Genomic DNA, 15,090 nt, shown 5'->3' on the forward strand with positions numbered 1-15,090 from the left:
AAAGTAGCTACCTCTGATCCTCCCAGGCATTCTATGTGACCCTGTTTTTTTTTTCTTAAAATTACATTACATATTCATTCGTTTGCTTGTTTATCATATGTCTTCGCCATCAAAATGCAAGCTCCATAAAGGCAGAGATCTTGTCTGCACCGTTCCATCAGTTTATCCCTGGTGCCTAGAGTAATGCTGGTCCGTAGTAATATTTTTTGTGACTAGTAAATATTTACTGAATTAATTAATTAATTTAATTGTATTTATACGTCAAATGAGTTGGGTTAATTAAACTAAATTATACTAGTCCTACTTTTCAAAGCACCTCAACAAAGTGTCAGAATAGTCTTGGTGAAATTAAGCTACACCCCTATTCTGACTTTCATTCTTAAGCTGGTTCTAAACAGTGATAAACTTTGCCATACTTTGACTTGCACTGTGTAAGTTAGCATTTACTACCATACCCATAAAACATATACTAGACAATCTGACTTTATCAAGGAGAGTTTTTTTTAATTCTCTGCTTAGAAACTTAAACACCTCTTCTTTCTGTCGTTCTTAAGATTACTTGGCAATATGCTCCTAACTCCAAGAGCTCTAATAAAGTGATTCTATATCTATTTCTTATTTTCTGACTGCTATTGCTATCTGTAGATAAAGTACCTCATTATGGGTCTAATTATAGAAAAATGATTATATGTTACTTTCAGTACAAATGTGTCAATCAAAGAATTAAGGCTAAAAAATACATCATTTTTATTAAAAAAATTGAAAGAATTTGAGGTAATGAATCAAAAAATTATATTACAATACCCCATGTAAAATATATAGAGAGAATATATAATAAAACCATTTGGGGGCTAATGCCAGGGATAGTTTAATCCTTTAAACTGAATATTAATATTTTAGTTGTGAATATCATTTTGGAACATTCTCAGACATTAAGCATATGTTGTCTCCTTAATCCACAGCTCCATTTTGGATAGATGGATTATCTTTTAAAGAGAGCCATCATTTATTACCTAAAGGGCAATTAGTCTCCTAAAATTGCTACATATTTTGCCAATATTTATCCCTAATTGAAATATGATTATTGTGACAGGATGAAGTCAGAGAATAAAACCATTAAATGACAGTTGAAAATGGTACATTAGTTCAAGCCTCATTACACACCTGGAAACTGAAGAACTGTTAAAATTGCTCAATCACATTGTGAAACTTCATGAATACCTTGCTTTATAATTATACATTTCTCTTTGAGGACCCATGCAAAGAGAAGATTAGTCAGTCTTCAATTCATTAGTGCACAAGGAAGCTAATGTGAAAGTACTTAGCCTGATTGCCTTCAAGTTCAGTCTGCTTATCTCCTCGACTGACATTACAGTTTGGAAACTTCAACAGGCAATTAATTCTCACAGGATACACAGCAGTCTCCACTCACTAAGTATTCCCCAGGCTGCCACGCCACATGAGGACAGAGGATTCACTAATCACCGAAGGATATTTTCAACACACTCCTCATTGTTCAACTACACTATGAAACAGAAATTTGAAGAGTTTTCCTGGGATATGAGTAGTAGAGAAATTAGAAAGAATATTGCCACAGAAAGTTCAGTCTCCTGAACTTTCAATGTCTAAATCTCCTCTTCATCCTTTCAGCTGTAAGTTATCTATTTGGGCTCAGTCTTATATTTGAAAGATGAATTGTCTTACACATAGCTGTACTACAAAATAATTTGCAATAACAACTGCTATTTGTAGATGCACTTACATCTGTGCAGATGCAGAGCCCAAACACTCTTTATTATTTTTATTCCTTACAAGAATTGTCAGAGACTACCATGGTTTTTCGTCTGTGGTAGTCACAACTCCAACAACTTCTATTGGTCAGGTTTTTCAATACTAGGTCTCTTTCTTTCTCCAGAAATAGCTCAGATATCCTCCCTAAAACTTTATTGACTTTCTAGGCTGAACAAATTTTGCCACTGAACAACTACAGCTTTTCCTAGGCATATCATCCAATTATACAGTTGTCACATGTTGCCTGATTGCTGTTTTTTGTTATACTGAACTGGGTTTAAGTTCTTACTCATGCCATGAAATAAGCTAGACACTGAAGATACTAAAAGAGCAGATCTATTCTACATTTCCTTCTTATTACCTCAAGGGGAGAAAAAGGATTGCAAAGAAGACAGAAAAGGAAGAAAAATTGGCAATAACAATGAAACATGAGGTGTAATTAAAGGATTTAGGAGGCTCACCTATTCTAATTTAAGATAATTGCAAGTATTTTTCTCTGAACCTATAGATATTCTGATTATGTCCAAAGTTCCCCACTTGGTTTTTCAAAGCTCAGTGTCAATGTGGTTACTTTTTTATCTGTTTTGTATTTTTTTTGACATTTTTTATCGTGAAATACAATACATATACAAAAAAGTGATGTTTCAAAGTATCTTTTAACAAGGAGTTATAGAACAAATTTCAATGTATGGAATGGGTTACAGTTCAACATTTTAGGTATTTCCTTCTAACCACTCTAAGACACTGGAGACTAAAAAGAAATATCAACATGATGATTCAGTAGTCATACTCAATTGTTAAATACTGTCTTCTCTGTTACAACTCCTCCTTCTCCTTTGATCCTTCTCCCACTCTTTAGGGATATTTGGGCAATGACCATTCTAACTTCTTCATCAACATGGTTCCTTCATAGATGATTCCTCCTCACTAGCCTATATTTCTTTTCCATTAGATTAAAATTCAAATCATTTTTTTCCAAATTCTTTCCCTTATTTTTTTGAGAGAATAATTTTCAAGTTACTTTTCTCTGCCCCAAATAAGAGTTCTGGTTTGGCACAAAGTAAAAACTATTACCCTACCTTTGAAACCAGAGAAATCAACTAAAAAAAAATTTTTTTATTCATAGGAAAATTGGTGGAGATTTCCTGTAGCAGAATTGATGGTATTTGTAAGTTTTGAAAAGACAATTCTTTTACATGAGCCACAAATTATGAAGACAAAGCAATATATGGTTCCAAAAATAAAAAGCATTCATTTTATATTATCAAACTAATTGCTTAAGAAAGAAAGGGAAGGAAAAAATAATTGGTCATATTTCTTTCTTATCAACTCAACATGGTAAAAAATGATGAGTGATGAAACAAAATAAAAGTTGAACAAAAATGAAAAGGTGGAAAATTATACAGAATTGTAGAATTAAGTTTATAATAACTTTTTATAACATAGCATCATTTTATGATGGTTGGTTATGCATTGTCTGCTCACCAAGTGGAAGTAAGCAAATAAGTACCTGTATAGTCATATAGTCAGGAGTAGTTCATTTCATACATGTTACTTCCTCAGAGAAATTCCCTAAAAGTTAGCTAAGCATAAACAATGTAGCCAAATGATAGACACACAAAATCAGCTCTTAGCTGCTAAATTGTTCATGTATTATTTCTCTGGTTTCCACTAATTCTTCCCCTTTTTATTTCAATTCTCCCTTTCTCATCTTTTCATATCATTTATTCCTCTGAGTCAAAAATTAGGAAATGTTTCAGAGCTTGTGAATGTTAAAACTGAGACCACTGTTTTCTTATCCTCTTCTACATCTGGAAAGATGATCTTATACTGAAGTGTATCAGATAATGGAAGATATATATAGGTAGGGAGGAACAAGATCCAACACCATTTTCTACTTTTTATCTGCGCTTGAGAACAAGAGGCCAAGAAGACTGGGAACTGGGCTTCCCATGCCCCTGTGTGACCTGTTGTCAGGGCAACGGTATTCACGGGGAGCCCTGGCCTTCCCAGTGCCTGTTGCCAAGGTAACAGGATATGAACCATCTCTCTTATACAACCATGCATTTTCCATGCCTTACTCTTATGTTTCTTTTCCATTTAGTGGCAAATTATATTTATTCACAGAAATCCAAGAGCAACACAACTTCAATATACAGGCCACCAAAAGGGCACGTATTGGAAAAAATATTGCAACTGGAAACTGATATCATTGCTGGTGTAAATAATGTGGGGGGACCTCAATGTTTATTTTCATAAGCTCTGAAACATTACAATTGCTAGGCTTTAATTCGGTGATATGAGTAAATGACAGAAGATGATGAGAGAAAGACAGCAGAGTAGTAGGTAGAAAAAACTGGAAACTAGAGAATTATTTAAACAAGTTAGGGGCTAAGGGCTGTTTTAGAATGTATTCTCAGTTAGCTTTTGTTGTGAAACTAACCACCTTCAAAATGTAGTAGCTGAACGCAACAAACATGTATTGTTTTCTCACGATTTTGAGGAGGTTGGACAGTTTAGAATCCTCCTTGACATATCTGGTGGTGGGTCATCTGGTTGTTTAAAAGTCCTGAGCTGGAATGGCTCATATCTGCTCCACCTGCTCCATCTCCAGTAGATCTGACTAGGCTTCTTTGCATGCTGGTGTTGGGTTTCCCAACAAGAAAGTAAGTTCCAATATACAAGCCGTTTCCATTCCTTTGCTCACATCACATTTGCTAAGGCCCCACCAACCAAAGTATGGTAGGAATTATCTAAGGGTATTGATACAAGAAGTCATGAACAAATTGGGACTTACTGCTACAGTAAGACACAGTATGGAAGAAATTCTGGAAATGAGAGAGCTATTTGGAAAATTTGAGGTATGAGAGCAAAGACTTGCTACTTTTTAAGAGTTTTGCATATTTCAAGATTCTTGTTCATAATGGAACCATTTGGCAGTACTGGAAATTTTGAGAGCTCTGAAACTTAGAAAGGACCTGTCTAATCCATATACTAACCATTTCCAAATGCACTCTAAGAAAGGATGAGGATAATTCTGCATGCTTTTAAGAGGTTTATTTTCTCTTTGGCAAATTAAGCAGAATAAACTCCAATAAGATGATTTCTGTAAAACAAAGAGGGGAAAGATTCTGCTTGCTTTACTTCAGGGAAGAACCTTATGGTATGGTTACCATCCTTTACAATAAGAGAAGAGGTAGCATAAGAAGAATAAAATGCCTTGTTTTAATTGCTAGAGCTTCCTGGTTTAATTCTGACTGGTAATAAAATCTTCAGGAACAGACATCAAGAAGTTACTACTGGGCAGGGTTTTCTTTCTCTGTTCTTTGGGAAACTAAAAACCAAATAAATTAGAGTTACTTTGTAATGGTCCAAGCTCTAAAGCAGCAAGAGGTTTTAGGAAAAGTCAGACTCCTTTCTAAAGCAGCAAGAGGTTTTAGGAAAAGTCAGACTCCTTTTCAGATACTAGCTAAGATCATTGTTTAAATAAATTAATCAAAGAGATAATGGTAGGGCATGTCCTAGAGAAGGAAAGAAACAGAGCTGGGGAGTTTCTGCAGCTAGAGCACACGCTGAGTGACAACTCCCTTTGGTGTTCATCTTTGAGTATGCACAACCAGGCAAACAGATGGCAGGATTGTAGAAAATTCTAAACAAGAGAACAGTTTTTAACTCCTGAAATGTCAAGTTTTATAGTAAGCCTTAAGTGTTAAGTGGAAATATCTAAGTCAGTATCAAATGACATAATTATGAGCCAGGAATCTGGCCCTCCCCTTAACTAATTTGAAACATTAGTCAAGCTATTCAATTTGTTTGGAGGCTTAGTTTTCTCATCATAAGAAAATGCTTATAATTGTGTCTACCTATATAAATCAAAAGAAAAAAAACTTATAGGAATTACACAACACAAAAGAATTATAAAGTATTATTACTACTATTATTCAATTAAGAGGTGATTTAAAATAGGTGAAGCTAATCAGTGTGATTGATGTCTAAATTGTTCAGTTTTTTTATCCTTTTCCAAATACACTTTATTTTCAACCAATTCTTAGAAAGTCCAATTGTAAGTGGAACAGAATCTGTACATAGTTGCTTTTCTAATAAGAAATTTGTATTTATTTTCTTCTGAATTATCAAGGACAGAGTTCATGTAGAAAATCCTGAGAATTTCTTGCCCATGTCTGCTTATGCAGAATTTAATTAAGGCTGGCACCTGTTTTCTTTTTTTCTGGAGATACTGAAGCTTAGACATTTTACTACTTTTTTCATGAATCATTATAAAATCATTATAAACTTATTTAAATAACTATAATATCAAAATTTTGCCTATCAAAAATTATCTTCATGACTGGCATATTTAGCAAAAATTTGTATTTTTAATTTTTTTTTTTTTTTTGGCATGGGCATGCTCTGGAAATCAAACTTGGGTCTCTGGCATGGCAGGCAAGAATGCTTGCTACTGAGCCATGACTGCACAGCCATATACTTTTAAATTTTTTTATAAAATAAAATGCAACCTTTTTAAAACTTTTCAAGAAAGTATAGCTTAAAGGAGAAAGAATCATGTTTCTTTATATGCCTCAAAATATCTATTATCATTTTTACATACTTATTTAACTTTAAGTCACCATTCATGCCTCATACTTGACCAGACCAGATATATGGACTGTGTGGACAAAAATGACCTTGAACTGGAGGGAACTACCTGAAAATGTACAGCTGTGTTCCAGTAGCCATGTTTCTCGAGGATGATTGAATAATGATATAGCTGTCACAATGTGACTGTGTGATTGTGAAAACCTTGTGTCTGAGGCTCCTTTTATCTACCTTGTCAAGAAACAAGTAGAACATATGGAATAAAAATAAATAATAGGGGGAACAAATGTTAAAATAAATTTAGTTTGAAATGCTAGTGATAAATGAAAGTGAGGGGTAAGGGGTATGGTATGTATAATCTTTTTTTTCTGTTATTGTTTTATTTCTTTTTCTGTTGTCTTTTATTTCTTTTTCTGAATTCATGCAAATTTCTTAGAAATGATGAATATGCAACTATGTGATGATATTGAGAATTACTGAATATATATGTAGAACAGAATTATATGTTAATGTTTTTGTTTGTTCTTAATTTTTTTAATTAATAAATAAATTTTTTTAAAAAAAGGGCTTTAACACTATCATCTGTGTAATGCAGCACTTGCTTTCATAGCCAAAAGGCCGATAACACAGTCCTTTACTGAATGGGAATCAGACTAGCTCAAATATTTACATTTGATTAGCTAATTGAAATGCGTTAGATTAAAGAACAAAATCTAATAACAGTAATACGATATTTTCTAAATTGAATCAGCAAAGGGAAGGACTACGGGTCATGACAGCAGTTGTGTAGAAGTCAACTTCCTTGTAAAGCAGGCCCAGACTGGGATAAGGAAAAGGATGGAGAATGACTTTCAAGACACAGCGCCCCAGGAATTCAGTCTAGCCCTGGGGTGCACATAATTATGGAGACTTAGAATTCACTCTAAGAACAGCACAAGATGCTCAATTAAAGATGCTGACTCGATCAAGGCAATTCTGTTAATGAAATTCTTAAGGTGTGGTCAGCTATACTGGGAGAGTTCCTCAACTCCTCCTACCCAAGTAGTCCTCACTCCTGCCCCAGGGAAATATAAGCCCTAGAGTATGTTGCTTCTGGGGAAGAGAAACCTGCAGTCCTAGTGAGACCACTTCCAATGAGCCAAGGGAAAACTTTCCTTCCTTACCTTGACAACACTACTCTGCCTGCTGATCTTGATGACAAAAGTACTTAGAAAAAAGTAGAATTCTATGTTTGGCTATAATATTGGTAGTTATAATGATAAACATCTAAAAGTTTTTGAATTCTGAACACTATTCTAAGCAGTTTACAAACATTAATTTATTTAATTCTCTCAACACCTTAAGAGATAGGTAACAATATTATTCCCTTTTTATAGATGAGGAAAGTGAGGCATCAAAAAGATCAACCAACTCAGTAAAAATCATACAGCTATTAAATAGAACTTGAGTAGACACAAGAATGGATAAAATAATAATATTAATGATAACAAAATATTTTGAGAACTTACATGTGCTGAGTACTGTGCTATATTTCTTACATACGTTATCATTTAAATTTCCCTATGCTATTCTGGGTAATATACAATATTCCCAGCTCTCAATGCTTCCTTCTAGGTAGAAGGACCTTCCATTACACAAGACTTTCAGGCCTCACTTTCCACTTTCCACCGCCTTTCAGTAAGGGGAGGAAGAGAAACACTTCGGTCAGTTGTGGAGAAGGAACTGGGTCTGGGGATACAAACTCTCCCTTGTTGAGGGGGGGAGGCTTTCTACTTGTAGAAAGCAGAGACTCATCTGCTGAGGAACAGGAGGTAAATTGAGGAGAGGAGACTTTGTCCCCTACCAGGGAGGTCTGCAATTTGGAGGATGGGAATGGGGAGTAATTTGAATTCACAGGAGTTCTGGTTTATTTACCTGCACACCAAATCCATGTCCTCGAATACAAGTTTAGAATTAAATGAGGAATAGGTTTAAGAGTCCATAGATGGAGATAAAAATGGCAGCTTTATTACAGATTAAATTCTGAATGCTTATGAAGTAGGCATTATCTCAATTTTAGTCTATCTCAGCTGACAAGTCTCCTAGGCAAAGCCCGCACCTGACCATCAAAATACTTTCCTGAGTAACTTACAATCATACCACCCGGTATGTTTTCTTCAAGTCACTCTTATTCCACATTAACTTGCTTTTCATTGTTTCCTCTACTAAAACGTAAGCCCCTGTGCTTAAAATAGCACCTAATACAGTAGACAGTAAATATTTGTTGAAAAATTTGAATGAGTAACTAATGGAATGAATGAGTTTTACAGATTAGAAAAGTGAAGTTAAAGAAGTTAAGTGAAAAAGCAGGTAGTATTAGAAAATATTTAGCCAATTCGACTTAATCCTTAAAATACTTCACCTCAATGACATTCATATCAGAGCATGATTCAGAAACTGACAGTCTGAGCATGTAGAGCCTATAGCACAGGGTTAGATGGAGTTGCCATGAGTAATTTAATGTTGACGATTAAGAACTTCAGTTCTTTATCTAACTCCAGTGCACCACAGAACGACCAAGGCTGGGCCCCACTTCTCTGGATCATGTGTGCACACGTGCACATGTGTGTTGGGGAGAAGGCAAGAATCATGTGGATTAAGCATCCTGTTATTCTAATATAGATGGCCTGTATTCACATCCCATTACTGCTATAACAAATTACCACAAACTTAGTGGATTTTACAATTCTATAGAGCAGAAGTCTGACACAGATTTCACTGGGCTAAAGCCAAGATTTTGGCAAGATATTCCTTCTGGAGATCCCAGGGGAAATCTGTTTCCTTGCTTTTACAGATTCTAGAGGCTGCCCACATTCATTGGCGGGTAGCCCCTTTCTCCATCTTCAAAGCTACCAAAGGTTGGTTGTGTTCTTCTCACTTTGCATCGTTCTGATGTCCCCCGGTCTCTCTCTTCCACTTTTAAAGAAACTTGTATTGCATGGAACTCACCCCAGGATGATCCCTCTATTCTAAAGTCTGCTGATTAGCAATCTTAATGCCATGTGTAACTTTAATTTCCCCTTGCTATGCAAGGTAACATGGTTCCAGGGATTAGGACGTGGACACCTTTGAGGGACAATTATTCTGCCTACCACAATGCCAACGGCTGGGTTTTAAGATGCACCACTCTAGGTCCTCTCTTTGTGACCTTTCTAGGTAACCATTCTGAGAATGTCCTCTTTTTTGTTTTGGAAGATGAGTAAGAGCATTACATCTGGGCAGATCTGTGTTCTACCAGTTACTGGCTGTGTAACCAACTTAGGATGCTTCTTAAGATCACTGACATGGTTCTAACAAGTAGTAGGTGATCAGCAGATATTACTTCCTTTCATCTTTTTCATTCTCATTCCAGCTGTGACTATATATCCACTCCTCCAATCAGGTTTTAAGCTGATTTTGGTAGCCTGACTAACCTAATTTCCATCAAGAGCTATTATATGATTCAAAATTGCATTCATTCAGTGATTGATTAAAAAATATTCATTGCATTTTCTTCTATGAACCAGGGACTGTTTTGGGATTTGGGAATCCAAGAGCAAATGCAATGCCTTTACCAGATTGTGATCCATTAGGAAGGCACATTTTATTATGAAAAGAAAAGTACAAGCTACATTACATGCCAAATATGGGAAACTGACCTAATATAAGGGGTGGGGAGGGTGTCAGGAGGATTTCCTTTGCAAGCGAAGTTTAAGCAGAGATCCTTGAGGCGTTTGGAGTGGGGCTCTTCCTCCTGCTAAGGGAATGTTCCCAGCATTGTAGGATATTTTGCATGCCTGGGCCCTGCTGCCCAATAAATGCTGAAATAGACTCCAGTCAATGCAACAACCAGAAACATCCCCACACATTTCCAAAAGGTGTGGGGGGAGCAGGACCACCCTGACCGAGAAGGAAGTGGTTCCCCCAGGAAGAGAGAACAGTCTGCAGAGGCAAATGGGCAGAAAGCAATATTTCTTCTGGCAACCCTGGAGTGACTGAGAGGTGGCCACAGAGGAAGAGGCATGAGGAGGTGGCTCCATGAGAGGAGGTCAAGCAGGAACCAAGAGACCTAGTTTAGGGTGCTGAGCTTTGAAACAAGGGCAAAAGAAAGTTTAAAGGGTCTTAAGCAGGAGAGTAAAAGCATCAAGTTTGTTTTTTATCTACAGTACTGCTTCATCCCAAAGTACAATTCCAACTTGGTATTTGATGCTAATAGCCCCTATCATTTTACATCTTGTAACAATTTTTATTCTAAATATGTGTTTCTACTATATCCTCCAGTGCTCAGGGTGTGGGCTTTTTTATTTGAGAACTGCAACCACACACTCCCCACTTCAATTGAAGCACCTAAACGTTTTACAGTTTTTCCTTTCTTCTTCACTTTCTGTTTCTCTGTGTTTTGTCCTTCCACTCCTGATGGCCATGCTTACCACCGATAAAGGAGGAAACAGAAAGGAGCTTAATTTAATGTCTTACAGCTGTGCATTATCAATTCCAGATCTTAATATCTGGACACTTGTCTGGATTTGGAGAGGCAAAGAGGAGGATGTCTGTATACATAAAATCAAGTATAGGGTTTTAAATCAGTTTCCAACTATGAAATACAGCTTCTACTCCTATAATTTTAAAAACCAAAGGAACTGGCAATAAGTATTATGAAGGGGTGAATGATTTATGTATTTTTTCATAGTTGCTGGTTTTGAGCAGTTCAAACTTTCCTCTTCTCTGTTAAGCTACTGAGTACATTATGGGAAGTAGTTTAGGACACAGAGTCACAAGAAACCTGCAAATCAGAAATTTCCTCAGGTATTTAGATGACAGGAGAAATGGGAAGTGTTTTCTAGTCCCTAAATCACTGATAACTTAGGAACAAGTACATGAACTAGTTTTAGATGAAATTTATGGGTAACATGATGCCATAGTCATTTGCTAATATTTCCACATCATAGTTGAGTCATAGTGTAGAATCTAAATTGTCAAACTGAGTGACAAATTAGTGGTAAAAGATGGATTAAAGAGAGCTAAAGAAAAAGTTGTACCTATAAAAAGAAAAGTAATAGAATAAAGCATTGAAGTCTACTTCAGAATGGAGTACTTCAGAATGGAGTAGGAAAATATTTCACCTTTGTTCTCACAAGGAACAAGAGATTTCATGGCACATAATTTTATATGGTGCCAGTTAAATGTTATCTGATGGAGATTTAAAAGAGGTTCAATGAAAGAAATCAACAAAAAGGTAGAGAAGAATTTGTACTTTAATTTAGTTAATCATGTAGGTTACAAAACTAAGAAATTATTTCTGTGGACTCAAAGCAGTATTCTAAAATGTTTTATGGCAATGTTTATAAAAGCATTTTCTAAATAACTATCTGCCTGTAGAAGTTCATAATTTTCATATTTAAAGTACAATTGAATAACATTATTTTAATTTCACCTGTGTTTCCATTTTTGTTTAACCACAAAAATCTATTAGTAAGGCTATTAAAAGTATAATATCCAGTTGAAATAAATCAATGCATTTGTAAAACTGGAAGCATGAAAGGATCAAAAAATTGCTCTTCAAACAAATATCTAAAGCCTTACATTGAATTCATTTTGCCAAAACTAAGAAAATTATTGTAAAATTGTATGGTAGCTTTTCTGAATAGCATAATAATTGCCAATATTTAAAAGCAGAATTCTAGGACTGGCAATTATGATAAGCCAAAATTCTGTTAGAGTCAATATTGTATTTTAAATAGGCAAGAAAATTTCAGCAATGGAATAGGGAGTCTCACATATCACCACTTTGAATGCAGACTATACAAAAGACCATAATTAAACAATTTGGTTGTCATTAGTCATGCAGATTTTAGATTTAGAGATTCTTGTTTTGACAGTTCTAAACCTAGAATACTGGAAATGTCTTAAGTCAAAGTACAAGTTAAAGTGATAGTACCAAAATGCAAATTCTTCCTTTCTTTAATGCAAAAGCAGCCAATGAGTACAATCAGTTCAATAATAGTGATTTTTTAATAATCTGGCTAATCTGGTATTTTTTTCCTAAGTGGTTACTAAGTGGCTACATGTGAATACAACTCAAAATATATTTGAGATGTGCATATATTATATATCCTACAGCAATGTTGAGCATCAAGTTATGATGATATACTATTGCATGACTCTTCCACCCTCTCCTGAAATAAAATGACAGGTAGACTTTGAGGTCAACTGTTAAAAATGAAAAAAATCAGATAACTTTGCCCTAAAAGGTTAGACAAAAGGAAAATCACTTTTCAAATCTCTTAAAGATGCATGCATGGATCTTCCACTGTACGTATTCATACATCCAGGTAATTATAGAAAATATAACAAAATAAACCAAACAAACAAGAAATCTAAAATAGATTATAATACAATATATAATATTTCTGGGACAGATATTCATTCATTCATTAGATTAGGACACAGAGTATCGAACAACTAATAATGTTTGATTTGCATCTATGTTAATTTTCTAAGTTGTAATTTGCTTTTTTAGGATTACTGATTTCTCTAGAGAATCACTTCTTTCAGAAGCTGTAATTTCTAAGTCTTCTATGAATCGTGGAAATGGATTTCTCTCTCTAATTCACTCAAATAATATAAAGATGGCTTCCTTTTAAAAGTTATTCTCTGCTGAATGCTATTTGCATTATTAGCATCCTTTTAACGTAGTAACGTAGTTGCCATATATTACTTCAAGTACTAGAAACATATATAAAGAACACTATTTAAATATGCCAGCACTATTAACTGCATGAAAAGGGAGGAAAATAAAAGAGATTTTTACCTCTAAACAAAGTTTGATATAATTTATAATTTTATCCTTCAAAAAAGTCATATATATCAAAAAAGTAACATCAAATTTACTCAGATACTACAATTTTCCAAAGCAGTACATAGACACAGAGCATAAGAGATATGAGACCTGGAAAATTTCTATTTCACATGTTGTAGGATCTTTTCAGCTATTATTACAGAAAAAATACATATTTTCCTTTGCCATCCTGCAAATATGTTAAATGATTACAATAGCCTCTAAATATTCATATTTCAGATTTTTACCTAAATGTTAAATCCTGTTTTTAAAATATGTCACAATTAAAGCATTTAAGCATAGTATGCTGGAACACAAAATAGGAGTTATAGCATACACAGCAAAAAAAATTGTTTAATACTTGAATTTTGTTTAAGTAGCAAGTTGCGTGGCATCGCAATCAAAGTTTGAGTTGGATTCTTACATTTCATGCTTGACATAAGCACAACTCTTGACCCATCTTATAAGGGCTACTTTATACCATGGGCTATTCTGTGTTACCTTAGAATACGTGAACTGATTAATTTAAAGCCGAAACTCTCCAATAAGTTTGGAGTGCTTCTAATATTTTCACCACATAAGCATATTTTTCATATAGAAATATTATTATTTAAGACATAAAGAATAAGCAAAATGAAGCATAATTGTTTAATATCACATTAATCTTGTCCTTGCTTTTCAAAATCTAAGCACAGAAAAATAAATACCAGTCATAATCTCTCTACTTCCCTGAGGAAATTTTTATTTCAGTAAGTACCCTTTTCTAGTTACTTTTCTGCATGCCTAAATCACATATCTAAGTAACACATAGAGAATGTATAAAAGAAGTCATGCAGCCAGTATGATAGTGAAGGGACTTCTCAAAGAGTAACTTTCTTTACATTAAATGTTCAAGTGCAAAAATAATACATCCTTCAAGCAAGTTTTTAGATAAGACTGACACATTTTCTTTTCAGGCAAAAATATTTCTATAGGAAACACTAGTCCACAAAGGCAGATAACACCAACAATTAGTTACGTTAATAGTCAAATCTTTCGGTGGAAAATAAAAGCGCAGAAACCAGCAAAGAGCTTACTCACATTCCTTTCAGCCGTTGCCACATTTTTTCAGTCTGTTCTCCTATAAGATACTTAAAAGTGGTGTTTTCCAGTTCTTCAATTTCTGTAGCAGAGGACCCCATGATGATGCTCCTAAGGCAATACAGTTACAGTCAGTTTCAGCAGCCAGAACAAGCATTCCTCAGTCCACTACTCATCACAAACTGTGATACAGTAGCATCTCTTATCTATCAAAACATCGCAGGTTTACAAAGCTGAGGGAAGCCTCTGCCAGAATTGCTATTCACTTTGACAGGCATATCCACTGCTCGCCACACCACCCCCCTCAAGCATAGAGCAGTATAAACAGTGCCTCTGACCTCACAAGAATGCTCGGCACATGTGAGCCTGCCCCTGTACTACTGACCAACTGCGTGCTCAAGCTCTCCCCCAGAGCAGCTCATCTGTGATTGTTCTGTGCACCGAAGCACATCAGAATGCTACAGTTTACGAGGTTGATTATGCACAAGAGAAACGTGAATGACTTTTGTGCTCCAGAAGAAGACGAATCCCTCTCTACCAATGGAAGGGAGGCAGGATGCAATAAGAAAACAGATGGTAGCAACCAGTATCAGCAGCACCACCCTGAGAGAAAAGTGCCTGTTTAAATGCCAAGGTTTTTTGTCTCTTGATTGACCTGGAACCAACACCTAAAAATATATAATGCTCTAACAATAAATGCAATAAATATGAATGACAACAAAGAGAAAATAACAGAAGAAGCCATACAGGAGACAGATCACAGAGCT

The 15,090-nt window shown here is 35.1% G+C and overlaps 1 protein-coding gene across 12 annotated transcripts in view; it reads right to left on the bottom strand.

Moving 5' to 3' along the window:
- The window catches only part of PDE1A (phosphodiesterase 1A), a 371,779-nt gene extending 357,191 nt beyond the window's left edge, over window positions 1-14,588 (bottom strand). For all 12 annotated transcript variants that reach the window (XR_013172924.1, XR_013172922.1, XR_013172926.1 and 9 more), the window contains exon 1: window positions 14,324-14,588. Coding sequence is in view for 6 of the 12 variants with exons in the window: in XM_077154369.1 (XP_077010484.1) it covers window positions 14,324-14,424 (101 nt within the window). In the remaining 6 variants the exon portion in view is untranslated. The remainder of the gene's footprint in view (window positions 1-14,323) is intronic.
- Between the last annotated feature and the right edge of the window lie 502 nt (window positions 14,589-15,090).

This window comes from Tamandua tetradactyla, chromosome 3 (genome assembly GCF_023851605.1).
Source record: "Tamandua tetradactyla isolate mTamTet1 chromosome 3, mTamTet1.pri, whole genome shotgun sequence".
Classification (NCBI taxonomy): domain Eukaryota; kingdom Metazoa; phylum Chordata; class Mammalia; order Pilosa; family Myrmecophagidae; genus Tamandua; species Tamandua tetradactyla.